General features: G+C 38.1%; 2 protein-coding genes across 8 annotated transcripts in view; one reads left to right on the top strand and one right to left on the bottom strand.

The window, feature by feature from the left end:
- GPR155 (G protein-coupled receptor 155) overlaps positions 1-8,215 on the top strand; it is a 37,293-nt gene extending 29,078 nt beyond the window's left edge. For 5 of the 7 annotated variants that reach the window (XM_019290333.3, XM_019290331.3, XM_010406753.3 and 2 more), the window contains exons 14-16: positions 673-737; positions 1,430-1,567; positions 3,633-5,617. In XM_019290333.3, coding sequence (XP_019145878.2) covers positions 673-737; positions 1,430-1,567; positions 3,633-3,855 — 426 coding nt within the window. In that variant the 3' untranslated portion in view covers positions 3,856-5,617. Of the gene's footprint in view, positions 1-672; positions 738-1,429; positions 1,568-3,579; positions 5,618-6,871 lie in introns of those variants that run through there. The other 2 variants (XM_010406752.4, XM_010406754.4) reach the window with 2 other exon arrangements.
- On the bottom strand, positions 7,679-15,596 carry SCRN3 (secernin 3). The gene is given in 8 exon segments (XM_039554819.1): positions 7,679-9,252; positions 10,015-10,195; positions 10,546-10,708; positions 13,243-13,455; positions 14,125-14,324; positions 15,110-15,291; positions 15,428-15,547; positions 15,549-15,596. Coding segments are annotated over 8 exon segments (1,263 nt in total). The 3' UTR covers positions 7,679-9,096.
- Positions 15,597-15,631: the final 35 nt, after the last annotated feature.

The raw sequence follows: 15,631 nt of genomic DNA, 5'->3' as shown, positions 1-15,631 counted from the left end.
CAAGGCTTCACTGGGGAGTTACACCAGTTGCAAGACAGCTTTCTGTCTAAGGTTTAAATGCCTATCTCTGGTTTCAGTGACAGCACCACAGGGAAGAGCTGAAGATGGATGCTGGTTCTGGCTGCACGTGGCCTATTTCAGTGCACCTGACACACAGCAGCTTTGTTACCCACAAAGGTGAAAGCCAGGCAGTGTTAATACACATACTACAGGAACAGTTTACAGCTCCATGGGCACATGTGCCTACAAGATGCACTGCATTATCAACTAATGATAGTAGTTTTACATAAAAGCTACACAGAAAAATGAATTAAGTAGAGAGCATTCTAGCACTCAAATTACACTAAGTGTGTTCTTTCCTTGACATTAACAAGGATTTCATACCTGGCTGTGTAAGGTTGTCAGTTATCCCAAAGTGTCAAGTGGCATGTCACAGCATTAGTTTTACTGAACTATTTCAGTAAAGATGATGGATTGTTAGGTATTGATATGTCTTTTTAAGGTCCAAATGAAAAATCAAAACAGAAACAAAATGCATTTTGAATGATACTTAAAGAAGAGGGGTACTTTCCATGTATATGTGAAATGTATTTGACACTGAGTTTTTAACTTGTGTTCTATAGAAACCAAAGTTTTTCTTAATGTTGCTTTTTCTATATTTTTTTTCTCCAGGGCTTCATTTGCTTTGGTATTTTTGGCTTAGATAAGCATTTAATCATTCTACCATTCAAGCGAAGGTAAAGAGAATCTTTACACTTACACCTATGAACTTAATTATTACTGATAATCATTTTTGAAGGGTGTTGAGTTTTCAGTGCTATAGCATTCCATTTCCTATTTGGTTAATCTTTCAAATTTCTTTTCTCTCCCACTTGTGGAGAGGTAATTGCAGTTCACTGTGTGCGAGGTCTTTCTACTGTCCTCATGACACTTTCAAAGACAAAAATCCTGCAGGCTCCCGAGAGGTGAAATTTTTGCCAAATGATGGATCTTCAGAAATAATTTCAGCTGATATATTAAACTTAGATATGGATGCTGAATCAGAATGTATCATCACTGTTTTAAAGCCTTGTGTTCATAACCTCATGCAAGTGCTTTGTGTGGACAGGCACTTCCACAGTGGAGGAGTGAGTTGTGCAAACTGCCTTTACCTTCGAGCTAACTGGCTGCCATGTGAATCCAACAGCTAGAGCTGGCTCCCAGCTACTCTCTGACTTTCTTTCTGCCCAAGCCTAGAATAACACCTCTGTGTTCAAAAGCCATAGAGATACATTAGGAAGATTATACGTGAAGTATTGGGCACAAAAAGAGGTTGTGATAAGCTTCCTGGGAGTTCCATTCTATTATTTGCATTTTCCAAAAAAAATGCCCCTACTTGATTTGCTGTCTTTAATTTTTCTTTTTTTTTTTCTTTTTTTGTTTTTTCTAGACTTGAGTTTTTCTGGGGTGGAAGAGAAGCAGCAGGGCATACAGATGCCTCTGTACCTGAGGAAATCAGGATGACCTGTCAACAGTTTGTTCGTTATCATAGAGATCACTGTGTCAAAAGTATTGTCAGAGGCAGAAGGTAAGGTTCTTCCCTGCACATACAAGCTGTTACAAAGCACATAGCTCACCTTTTGAAAATAATGAAATGCAGTTAATTTTGTGGGTGATTCCTGTTGTGGCATACTTATTCAAACCTTAAGATACAGATTAAAAATGTAACGCTTAACAGAGAAATGTTTCTAGCCTTACACTGAAATGTTGAGGTGCAATATCGTAATATCCCACCTAGGTTTTAAATAAATTATAAAAAGTTTTGTATCATTAAGGGATTTCCCCAGGTTTTGCATTTAACTGTAGTTTGGAGGATAAAATCTTTCTAAAAAAATGTGTATGATAATACCTGTAATAATGCATTGAGACCCTCCCTTTGTTTTGTTTGTAAAGTAAGATGCTGTCTGTATTTGTAAGTAAATGTTTACTAATATGTAGCTCTTATAGGAGGTAAAACTGCTGCAACTGATTTTAGTGTGTACTCAGAGGCCACTCAGTGTGTGAGATTATAGTGGGTCTAGGGCTTCAACAGCTTTTGACTTTATATAATTTCTTTTGCTCATACCTCTAATGAGGCCTAAGCCTCAATTTATGAGGTCAGTAAAGATTTCAGGGGCAAATTATGATACCTAAATCAAGGATTGTGCTTTCAGATATGTGTAGGTGGATGAGAAGAGAAATGCAGACAGAAGCAGCAGGAACACAAGAAATATTCTGCCTTTATTTAAATATATGAAATGGAGACATGAAGAATTGTTCTGACAGGGCAGTTACACTATTCTTGACATGTAAGCTTTTAAGTAGGACTAGTTTGGCAGGGTGGGGTGGTCTTTTAATGGCCAGGTAGTCCAAACCCACATTGCAAAACTGTTCTAGGCAGCATCATGATTTTGTTCAGTCTTTTCAGAAGCCAGTAATGTTCCGTAAGACAGATGTATCAGAAAATGTCTGTTGTGAAATAGAACAGGTTTTACAGCTGTGTTTCCCATGCCTCTGCTGCTGTTGTGGTTTCTTGGGCTTAGGGTTCTTAATTTAGTTGGATTTCATGGTTTTTATGAATCACATAAACACCCGAGAATACATGAAAATATGACATTTGTTGCTTTATTGTTGTAATATTACGTTTGTGCAGAACTTGGTTCATGTCTTATTTCTCCCTGTGAATTAAAACAATGCATTTATATTCTCATTTTAAATATTCATCTAACTTGATCCTATCCTCTTTGATTTGAATGTGCTGTAACTGAGACCTTGTAACCATGGATTTTAATTTATTTTCATTTTTGCATCTGCTAATAGATTTTAACACTTGCTCTGTGTTACTGCTGTTTTTAACTTCAAAAAAAAATAGGGAAAAAATTTGGCTTATGCTGTCTTTTAGCTCTTAGTCACCTTTAGAAACCCTGTGCTTGGGTTCCACAGAGTAGGTTTTAGATAACCAGAAACATTCATTGCTGCAGGTAAATTTTTGCATGGTATGTCTATTGAAACTAGGTAGATGATGGCATCATTACCTCATAAATGCTTAAAAAAGATAATCTTGTTGTAAAGGTTTTGTTTATTCTTAGTACTGCCCATGTGGTAAATATTTAACAGGATATGCAAGTTATAAATGGGGTTTGTTTACAATATGTGTACGCAGTTAGTGTCTGTTTAAAAGTATTCAGAAATTAGAAGAAGAATTAAAATTCAAACGGAATCCCTGTTTCTGGGGACAGGTTGGTCTCAGATCAGATATTTTGTTGCAGAAAGGGTCATGGTAAGAAGTACATGGGAAGTAAGTATCCGAGAAATAAGAGTTACATTGTGTGAGGTTTTAGGAAAAATGCTACGGATGTCCATTGAATTTTTTTTGCACAAGCCTAGAACAACTTTGTATGTACATATTGCTTCTCACTGAAATGTCTGTAGGAAAAGGTAGTGAACATTGGCATGTCCCTAATATACCAAATTTGCAAATTCTCTTCTAACATGCTCTTAACTATCACGATGTCTTTCCTTGTTTCCTGCTGTTTTTCCTTGCCTTTCCCCATCGTGCAGTGATGGTACCAGATTTACAGAACATGTGGGTGAATCATTCCTTTGACATACAGGTGTGGTGCAAAGATCTCCACTGGCATCTTCTTTGGCTGTGACCTGGTGAACTGGCTCATGCAAGTTGGCCTTGCCTCTGACCGAGGAGAAGCTGTGGTGTATGGGGACAGGCTGCTGAAAGGAGGCATCGTCCAGCACATAACGAATGAATTTGAATTTCGGGATGAATACTTGTATTACCGCTTTATTCCGAAGAAATCAGTTGCAGTTGAGAGCCATTGACCTGAGCATGCAGGCAAAGGACAGGTAGGGGTGAGTGGGACCACCTCCTCTGCCTTCACTACTGAAATTGGAAGTATTTCTTTCTCAGAGAACTGCGTTAGTTTCCCTTGTAAAATTAAGAGATGTGGTTCTACTTGTGTCTATTCTGAAGAAGATAGTAGCAAGTTATATTTAGTCAGCATTCCAACCAGAATGCAACTAAACAAAACCAGATGCTCTGGATTTAGAGCATTTTTTTCCATTTTGAGCAAAACAAATAGTAAAATGATATGTGTCACTGTTGTATTTTAGAGGCATTATAACTGCAGCTTTAATGACTGATACCACAATTAAGAAAAAAAACCCCATGAAAGGTATCTTTCGTGGTGCTGGATGTTCTCCATATTTTAGTGTGATGAAGTATTGATGCCTGTTGACAGTCAGGCTTCTCCCTGACTTCACAGAAGTAGGATTTCTTCTATCATACCTCAGTTTTTACTACTCTGCTCTTGTCTAACACCAGGAACTTTTTTTAGCTGCTTACATCTCAGATCAGGTGGGTTTTTTTCTCCCTTAAAGATAAAATACTCCACTTATAAAGATAGAATTGCTGTGACAGGGGATTAAAGCTGAGCAAATATTGAGTGGAATAAGTAACAGTTTTGTACAAACCTACCAAATCTTAAAACCATAAAAATATCCAGCAATTTCCCAAAATAGGAAATTATATAATGGAATACACAATTTGTTCTGTAAGTTTGCCTTATGGAGGTAGTAACAGCTTTATCAAGAGCAGATTTTTACGTTCTGAAATTAGCCTTTACAGTTTAATTCAGAAGTGCCAGCCTCAAGTAAAGATTTTATGGAAGCCTTGGACACATGTGCAAGTCAAGACAAAATTCTTAAATCATAAAACTTTAAAAATTAAATTAATGACTTTTAAATCTGTTATATAAAGAAACCTAAATGAACATCCAGATTAGGGTTTAGAGTAGCTAAAGATCCTAGGTTTTAGTTCTTGCCTAATTTAGATTGCCTAACACAGGTTTCTAATAAACCTCAGGTATCCTCCTGCAAGTTACTTTAGTGTCATTCAGATTCCTGTGCACTGAAGGCAGAATCTGAGGACCTGTGTGTCTTCTACAATATTTTAAAAAGGTTAAAGACAAAGTATTGTATCTGATAGCCATTATTCTGCCCTTTTAAAACTGCAAGAACAGCATTTATATGTCTATATAAAAATTTGATGTTGTGAGGGAAAGGAATCCAGGTATTAAAAATTATTTGCTCAAGCATATGAATAACTCTTCTCATCCATTTTTAAAAAAGTCTTCCCCTTCTATTTTTCCTTTTTTTTAGTACCCAGATTTTTATTACAGCTACTTTTGCATCTACCTTGTATTAAGAATTAAATTTATTTTAGCAGCATAAGCTACTGTTCAAGAAGCAGTTGTTTTATGGTTGCTATAATTCCCTGCAAGACTTACATTGAAAAAATAATTCCTTTTACTGTCAGTCTGATTGCAGTGTGCACAGAAACATAACATCCTGCTGCTGTACAACCTGGTATATTTTAATGTTTTCCATCAACAAAATAAGTGATGTTTGTGTCAGTCTGTGGCCACAAAGGAAAACGATAGTGTGTTTCCATTATGAATGTTGAAGACAGCTGCATCAAATATTTTGAAATAATTAGATATGTGCGACTTAAGAGCAGAAACTGCGAGTATGTCTGGCTTCTAAATACTGCAACTTGTCAATAAATCTGTTCCTTGATTTCAGAGTTCTGAGCTGTGATGTGGTGTGTGAGAGGGTTATGTGTGCGTGTCAAGGTTTATGACAAATGTATTTTTCTGAGAGATTTGTGAACATGGCTCTTGGGTTTCAGTCCTAGTATTTCTTAAATCTGCCCTTGATGCTTTATAAGTAAGCAGAGCACTTGTTAATGGTGTCCACCCAAAGATACATCCCTACTAGAAGCAGTTTCACATTATCATCTACTTACCAAATACAATTGGTTTTTTTTTTTTAATTCTTCAAACATTCAATAATTTGATCTTAGGGTAGTCTTACAGTTTGATTTATAGTCATTGTTCTTGCACTCTTGTCTTTCTCATTTTCATCATAAAAGTCCCGCTTCCCTTTTTATAATGGCTCTGCTGTCCCCTAGATTTGAACACAACATATCTGTTTTAAGTAAGAAATTGCTCAAAATTTCTGCTTAGAAAAGGCTGTTACAAATCTAATACCAAGAACACCTTTAATTATCCACCAACACCAAATTCTGTTAGATTTACTGCTACAACATTGTGATGTTGATATCATACCCATTATGATGAATCTGTGATGGTTACTAAATAGACTAAAGAAACTAGAAATTAAATACATGGATGTAATACTTTGTTTCTAAATCACTGGGTACTTCTGGAAGCCAAGAATAGACTTTGAATTGCTTTAGAAAGTTAAGTATCCCTTTTATCTGGTAAATATTTGCTTCCACCAAGGAGCACTAGCAAGTTTTGAATAGTTGACAAGCTCATGTTCTGTCAATAGCTGATACCCTGTTGTGTGAATTTCTGGTAGTTAGAAACAGTTTTGGTTTAAAGAAGTGGTCAGTGGTGCAATGATTTCCTTTATTTTGAAAGTGGATTAGTTTGGGATAAATCTCAACTTGGAAGCTAAGTTCCATGAAAACACCTATTGAACAAGTCTGGAGGAATGTGCAGTGAAAAATTGGATCCTTTTTCTAGGACTAATCTCAAAATAATTGTCATAATGAACAGGGATGGATATAACACTTTATTTTCTAGTAAGAAATTTTAGTACTTTTTTTATTTCAACAATCATCCTTCATAAAACTCTAGACCTTTTAAAGTCAGCTGTAAGATGCATTCCTAGGTGAAAACCCATGCAAAGATTGCCCTCTAGGGGACATTATGGTTGTTTGGGTTTTTTTTTAATATATGGTTGTGGGAGGGAGGATTATTTATTTCTGATCCCATCTTTATTTTCTGTTTTTACATTGCATGTCTTCTAGGAGGATGAAATCCCAAGGAAAAAGGTACTGAAATATCGTGTACTCTGTTGGCCATCACTTGAACTGTCTCCACACATTACATTGTTTTTACTTTGTATCCTGTAGACCAGTAAGGAAAAAGCAACACATAAGTAAGGGGCACGGTTGGACTGTATCTGCCTACATTACAACTGGATCAATGTGCTTAATTGTAGTTAACACCCCAGAATTAAGTGGCCAAGAAGTTCACTTAAAGGCCTGCTCCAACATCACTGTTGTTCTTCCTGTATAACTTCAATCTTTGCACTGTAGCATAAAACTGTTTCGCTTGGTTTGCTGTGCTGCCTGAAAACTTGATTCATACCTTGGTTTCCAGCAGAGTTTCACCTGGCATTTACTGATGCTTTGAAGCTATGAAAGAATCAGTGTAGAATGGCCCGTGATCAAAAATAGGAAAAGATACATAGTTGTTAGATCCAGACATCCCATAAGGAAAACAACAAAGATAAATACAGCAAATTTTTATTAAATCTACCTTCCAGTGAACAAACGGGACTATTGAACTTCTGTATTGCACCACTGTGCTATTGAACTTCTAAGCAATTTTACTGTCAGCAGAGGTACAAAATGTTCAGTCAACTCAAACACTTTGTCTTACCTCCCACTCAGTCTTGCTTGCTACTGCCACGTGGTACGTGTTAGGTCATTAGAACTAGAAAGTTCACGAGCCTTTCCTAACTCAGTAGTTTTTTGCTGTGGATCTGAACACAGCATCGCAAATTAATTTCTACTTTTATTGTAGGATCAGAAAGAATAAATTCTGCCAACTTCATTATTAATTCTGCAAACTTTATTGACTATCTATTCTTTATATTTAACTTTTTTTTTACCAGTGGGGTATTGAACAGTTTACAGAATGAGAAAACTGCATGTGAAAAATCATCAAAGAATGATCCTTCTGTGGTTTGCTGTGTCTGTGGGGATGCAGTGTCATGTCCCACATTGCTGCTGCAGCTCTGATGCACAATTCATATTACATGTTTTCTTCTGATGGTTTGCAGAAGTGCTGCATTTTGGGTGCTGTATTTGTTTTTCCTTACAGTCATGCTTGTTATTCTGACTTATTGCTCATGTGGTAAAATCAGAATCTTCTTTGTTGTTTGTTTAGTTTGTCCCTTGCCACAGATAATAAAAGTGGTGTCATATATTAATCATTACTTTTAAACAGGATCAGGAAGGAAGAGTTCATGGCAGAGCAAAAAGCTTGATTAAATTAAGTCCATAGTCTATTAACTTTGGCAAAACAAGTCATGGTTTAAAAGGCTTTATATGAAGTGAAAAAAATTAAAAGTACTTTTAAGTGTCCTGCTGAGTACATGTATATACTTGTGTACCCCAGCCTCTTCTTTCTAATTGCCCAATTTTAAAAGATAACTATTCAGGAAACATTTTAGAACTCCCCCATGATGTTATAAAGTGCACTGCAGAATTAATTTGATAATAATCATCTTGTACATAAATAAGTTTATTTTTCACTATCAGGGTGGAGAAAATAGGGAAATGAAATCTGTGGGTAACTTACAGGATGCTTGCATTGTTGAATTCCATGTAATAAGATTTCACAATCACTAACAGCAAAATTACAAGTATGATTTGTTTTTAATATACCTTGAACTCTTACCCTCATTCAACACTGAAGGAGTAGAAGGTTCATATATGAAATGTATCTTAGAATAGTTTTACCAAACAATTGAGTATCAATCTTACTTGATTTGTTTATCACTTTCCTTTTTCTTCAGTGTTCATCATAGCTTCTACATTTTAGAAAGTCTTCAGCATGGCCATTTTAATTCAGGTAGTCTGAAACTCTGCTACAATTCTCTTGACTACAAAAGCTACACGTGTTTGTGGGAGAACTGAGTTCTCCAAATCTGTGTTAGCATTCTTCATTCAGAGATGGAGTTTTTTCTCCAGTCTAGTCAAGCTATTGCATTCTAATTGCATCTGTTTGTTGGCAGAGTTTATCTCTGCTGACAGCTTTGTGCCATGTACAAAGCCCCTGCCTGGCTCTTAGGAGTCTTTTCAGCATTGCTTCTTCAAATAAAAGCCATTTGCCCTGAATATGAATCCGCATCTTTAAAACTGTCCATGCTATGTGGTATACTGAAAACAGGATGTTAATCTGTATAGCCTATTCATTAGAAACCCAATTATAATAGAAATTTTACCACATTAAAAAAATATTCTTAGCTATATATTTTGAGTTCTTCTTCTACGCACTGTGAAAAAAGATTAACCACTTGGTTAACATCAAGACATCCATTTTGCAGGATTGATTCCATTTGATTTATCTTCTGTTTCTCCAACTCCTGTATCTCTTTGAGCATTTCTTTACCTTTGTCCTGTGAAAAGAAACATTTATTTCACTAAAAACTCTACAGAGTACATGGTGATCACCCTAACAAATTATTATTTTAATCTTTTAAGAGTTTCTAGGGTACACATTTATGTTGGTAGAAGTCAGTATCATGACAGGTTTTTCTTAGGTATCTTTCCTAATCTCTAGCACTCACTTCATCTCCCTGTCTGATGGATTGAAGAAAAATTAAAGCTGCTTTAGATATTAGTTACCAAAACTTAAATGGGCTATGACTTATTTTTGAGAACATGTATCTGTAAATAGGAGAGATGTTAGTGCTAAAAGTAAGCAGCTACCTTCCTGCTTCACATTTGTGTTCAGCTATCTTTGTCATCCTGTTTCCTTTCCTGTCTGTACCAAGCAATGATCAATGGCAAGCTCTCCTTTCCACCTGAGACCAGGGGCCTGAATAGTTGTAAGAACTCCTAGCAGGAGTTGTGCCTGTGGCTGCTCAAGCATTCCCCCATTATCTGACTGGTGTGGGAGTCTGCAGGGGGCTGCTCTGCAAGGTGAGCAGCACAGATCCTCACCTGGGGCTTGGCCTGCCAGTCCAGCACAGTGCTGGTTGCAATTTTCAGTGTTAGAAACACGTGCCTGCCAGATGCCAATGCACTGGGCTTCTGGGCCACTGCACTGCTCTTTGCAATCCATCAAAGGGCATTAAATGGTATCACATTAACAAAATGTGAGCAAGGACCTTATATAAACCACCTGCTTGCATTGAAATCTAATTTAATCAACGTACCTTGATAGTTTCCATAACTACAGCAGCACTTTCATGTTTTTTATAGAGCTCATGTCTTCGGTCTGGCTTACTCTGAAAACGTGGTTTCTTCTTAACTGGATCATCATGACCAAATGTAGGGGATGTAGTTTTTAATAACTGAGTAATACCAGGCACAAAAATGAAAGGCTTGAATACAGACCTGGAAAGAGAAAATAGCACAGAGATCCTTCACTGACACAGTTTTGTTAAAATTGTTGAGTCAGTAAACTGCTGTATTTTTTCCCATTCTTCTACTTGCTTCTTTTAAGAAAGAAGTATTAAAAAAACCATCTAACTGATGTATTGTCACAGCAGTGTTTCATTAAGTAGGTTGGTAGATACCATTAATGTACATAATGTACATTATGTTCCTCCTACGTTCTGATTGTGCTTTTTCAGGGGGAAAAAAACCCCAACCCTAAGCAAAAAGGAATATAATTAGACAGATTGCAACACTTTTTCATTTAGATATTTACAATTTTTTATCCAAATTACTTGCTGCTACATCACCTGGCAGGATCTGGAGTTCCAGTAAAGAAGTGAATACAGGGCAGATTAGGCTGCTGAGGCAGTACAGACACCATGCTGCCAGTTGTCATAAATCCACCTTCCATGTTAATGCCACTCTCTTTGTCACGAAGAATTTCCATCATTATTTCAGAAGTGATAGAGCCTATTCAAGATACAATACAATTATTTAGCCACAGAGCTACTTGTAATATCAGCTGAATGACATGTTCCCTACAAATGGCTGCTTTTTCCTTTAATAGGCAATGCCAGTTTTAGTTTGTCTGTGTTGGCAGGGGAAAAAAAAAATCATCCTAATGGCATACCTTAATATGTAATATACTTGTATTGCTTTCCCCAAGGTATTTATTTCAAAGAAAAGTGATAAGAACATGACTTAAAAAAGGGAGAGTAGAAAGACAAATGGTATTTCCCAGAAAGGTAAATTACATAGGGCAAGCAAATGGTCATTCACAAAGTAACTTTTCAGATGAAAATTATAGCTTGGATTAAATGCTGAACTTTGAGCACCCTGTGGAAGTTAAGATAAATCATTATAATACTGAATAGTATTTGAACAGAGTTAATATCCCTATGTTGCTTTGAAATCATAAAAATAGTAACAGCTATGCATGGATTTTGTGTGAACCTTTGAGAATGAAACACCAGGACTGTCACTTGTTTCGGGGGGGGTGGGGGAGGGGGGTTGGTGGGTGGTTTGATTTTTTTTTAATATTAATCCTCTTCAAGGATACAGTAGAGTGGCATTACATTCTATGCTCAGCAACTACAGTAGTATATCCATTTGTAGAGAAGTCTTAATCAGCAACCTGTGTGAGGTATAATGCCAAGTGTCTATGAAAATAACTCCTTCTGCTCAGGAGGAGCAAAACCCTTCCCACATATGCCTGTTCTGTTGCTGTGTAGTGTATGTTGAAGCTCAGATACTGGCATGGTATCACCAAAGCACCCAATATTCTAACAGGCAGCACTTGCAGAATGGTTTTATTTTCACATGTGGTGTACCAGCAAAGGATATGCTTATGGCAGAAAAACATTAGTTCACTCACTCTTTTTATTTTTTATTTGAAGGTGTCATCTACCATTTTAATATTTTAATGTTTCCTTAGTGAGTTATAACTGTGTAAAAATTTTTTTTTTTAAAGTGCCTTGCTGTTTCCTCTTGAAATAATTACTCTGCTGCTAAGTCAGATGTCTCCAATATTACTTTTTCATACATGACCCAGGTTGCCTGTAGACAGGCATGCAGCACTACATTTCAGCAAGAAAACACTCTTAAGTATTCCTACATTTGGCTAGGAAGGTTGGAGAATTAAAGAAATTGGCACTAGATGAATCAAAGAAATTAAAAGAAGCAATGGTCAATTTGTCAGCTACAACTTGGCAACCTGTCCAGCATGGAAGAAGGTACTGCATATTTTCCACTAGACTTTATTACTTTGTATGCCTGAAATACATTCCCTATTTTTTGAAATATAAATAATACGTCTCTAGGAATGGCCCTCACATAGTAGGCAGCCTGGAAAAACCCCACAACTGTAATGCCACTGAGTGAAGAAGCAGGGAAGATGGATGAAAAAAACAGTGATTTTACTGATGGTGTAAACCAAATAGCTTTTAGTTAGGGCACGTATTTAAAATAAATCTAAGCAAAGTGAACCATATGAGGCTGATAACATGAACACCTAGTGGGATTTTTAAAGTGGCTCAGGTAAAATGCCTGAAAATGGGGATTTAGAATGAAAACACAGATACAATCTCAGCATTGTTATAATACAAGTAAATACAGGTATTATGAAAATGCTTTCAATTTTCAGAACCTGCAATTCCCAAAATGAATGCAGGATTTACATGATCTAGAGCAAGATAGCAAAAGTAATTCACTCTGATGCATTAAGTAAATGCTAAACCTGGTCTAGCAGAGTTCAGCCAAATAAATAAAAGAAACAAAGGGGTGCAATGTAATCTTGGTTCAGATTCATTACTTCAAATGAGCACGTGAATACAGCTACAGCAAAAACCTGCTAGATGGATGCAGTTAGAAGAGAAGTAATAGGTTCTTTCTCTAGAAGTCTGAAAAGTAAGTGTATGAGTTAGTGACTACTTAGAGTACAGAAAATTATTTTGTTCTACTCTTGTGTGTTTTAGTAGACTACACAAGTTTAGAGTAGCCATTACAGTGAAACTACAAAGATTTAAAAATCAATGTCAAAAATAAATGCAAGATATGTATCTGAATGTTGTGCTGTTGTCTTACATAAATGGTACCTGACTGAAGCTGTTCATAAGGTTCTTTGTGGCTGCATACTTCTGGGAATCTGGTTTAGCCTCTAGGTTTTTCCTTAGCAATACAGTAATATAGTAGCCTATCAAAATGTTTCATAACAGGTCTTGCAGGGCATTTAGTAGTATGGTCATAATGTGACCTCTCAGTGTTGTTACTGTAGCTCTGTATGTTTTGACCCTTGTTTTAATTTTTCCTCCTCAATAAATTAGCAAAAATGGGTAGAAACTTTCAAGTTCAGTGCTTCTCTTTTAGGCAAAAAATTACTCTAGTAAGTTCTGTTTCACCAAGTCATGCGAATGATTGCCTGCATCAGATGTATAATCATTTATGATTTAAATTAATGTAGCTCACTAAATACTTTGCGTATCTTGAAAAAAAATTTAAAAGGATACCTTTGTGTTTGTTCAGAAGTTTATAGCCTTCACAATATCGGCCTCCAGATGTGGTCATTCTGGCAGTGTTGACATAAGAATACGTGGCAGCAAAATCAAATTCCTTTTCCCCATCCCACCAGCCATTGCTTTTGGCATATTCCTTCAATTCTGGGTGTTCTCTGTCAATCTTGGTTGTGATAGAGAGCTGGTTGGAAATATTCCGTACACCTCCTGTTTGTAAGTTGTGGAAAGAATTGTTTTAATACATTGAATTATTTTTCTTGGTCTTTTGTTTACAATTAGCTTAGTAAAGCAAATTAGCCCTGAAGAATTTCCTACAAGATGAGTGAGTCTGGTGGTTTATTTTTGGTTCTCTCTCCCCAACTATATGTATTTTTCTGATTGAATTTTCACTGCCACTCACTTCTGACTCATTTGCTTCTATTGCCACCATTGTATTTCAGGTTCTATCCTGATTTTTCCCACCTTTACATTCTTCCTCTGAGACCTCCAAAGATCCAGCTTGTCCTCCTAAGTCCACTGGAAGAATCAGCCACTTCAGGGCCCAGTACATCAGTCCTGTCCCCAAATGAAATTGTCATGGATGGCTACCATCCTTAAGACCACACGTACTGCTGTCATTCTCATGCTGACTTTCTTGCTGTCCTCTGTTTTCCAAGTGCAGGAGTGGTTATCTGAAAAGGCCCCTGTCACTCAGCTCCTCTGACAAACTGCCAGCTACTCCACACTCATGCCCTAGGAAGCAACTCCTGTTGTTGACAGGCACATGTATGTAGCTCAAAGTTAGTTTGATGCCTTAATGAAATGGTAAATTGAAACTGGAGAACTACAAGTGGTCATTGCACTTGAAATGTTTAGAATGAACAGCATCATCCATACCTTCTACTTTTTCTGCTGCCCAGTATTTTCCTGATGTCTCCAGCACCCATGCTTCCTTTCTGTCGGCTATCAGAAAACTGTTGTGGTATGTAAATGCCATGTGGCTCTCCATACAGTTTCCTCCCTGTCCATATTTTTCCAGCAAATCAACTATGACACAAAGAGCCTTTTCAGCTGTGTCTGCTCTCTCAAGTCCAAGCCTAAAAAAAAAGGGGAAAATGTTATTTTTGGAACTATGAACTCCACATAGAACTATTCAGCCTGTATTCAGATTGACCTGGAATGGTATTTCTATGTGTAGCTGCCAGTTGTATGATCTGGTAAGAGGAACACAAGTCAGGTAAAGGGCTTCTTTGAAGTGGGTCCTCTATGTACTTGACATGGGGAAAAACACCAAATGGAAATACAGAAAGGCAGGGAGAGGGATCCTACAAAATGCCTACAAGTCCTGTGCAGGTATTGGACTGGGGCGAAACTTGTACCAAAAGAATGGACTGACTGCTGCAGGTTAATGAGAGTTACCATGGCACCCATAGGGTAGGAACATGAACTTGTTATTTACATGGAAATGGGCAGCTGAGACCAAAACTTAAAAATAAGTTTGTGAAAGATGGGGAAATAGGAAAGGAGTACAGACCCTAGGAAAAGGCCCAAACAGTAGTACCTGAAGTCCACCTGTGCTCTTGAAAATCTTGTTTCAGTTTAGTATAAATATTATAGAAAGAAAAACGTTTGCTAATTTCTTTGACAGATTCTGGTACAGTGCCTGATAACTTCTTACGGGCTCCTGGCAGAAACCTAACGCCTGTGCCAAGAAATACTCATTTTAACCAGGGCTAGAACAGGGAAAGAGGTGTCTTCTGAAAGTGAAAGCACATATATCCCCATATAACTCAAACCACGTTTCCACGTAAATTCCAAATCCGGTAGCATTTACCAAAAACGAGGGAAAAAAAAAAAAAAAAAAAAAAAAGCCTGTGCAGACCTTACGAGGTCCATGCCGAGGAGAGCTTCCCCATCGCCGATCTCCTCCCTGCCCCACACCGCCTCGTTGCCGATGCACACGCCGTGCTCGTTGGCGCCCATCTCGGCCCCCCAGAGCCAGGAGGGGCGGCTCAGAACCACGGCGTGGGTCCTCTCCACCTGCTCGATGCTGATGTAGGTGCACTGCAAGAGGTCAGAGCACACATCGAGTCACCGTCCCCGATCCGCCGGCCGAATCGCGGGCTAAGCACGCAGATAAGGGCTGACAGCGGTGTTTTCGCCGCCTCCCGCAGGACCCGGTCCTGCCCCGCGCCCTCACCTCCAGCGCGGCGCCGGGCGGGTGCGCGGCGGCCGGGAAGTGCACGACCTCCTGCACCTCATCCGCTGGCCGGTCCGAGTTCTTCCCGAACACCACGCGGCCCCCGGGCGCGGCGGGCGGCCAGCGCCACGAAGGTGTCGCAGGAGCGGGGCGGCGGCCGGGGAAACATGCTGAGGGCTGAAGGGCGGCGAGCTGCGGGCCCGG

Source organism: Corvus cornix, chromosome 7, assembly GCF_000738735.6.
Source record: "Corvus cornix cornix isolate S_Up_H32 chromosome 7, ASM73873v5, whole genome shotgun sequence".
NCBI lineage: Eukaryota > Metazoa > Chordata > Aves > Passeriformes > Corvidae > Corvus > Corvus cornix.
The sequence above is the reverse complement of the archived record's forward strand: the minus strand, read 5'-3'. Positions and strand labels throughout refer to the sequence as shown.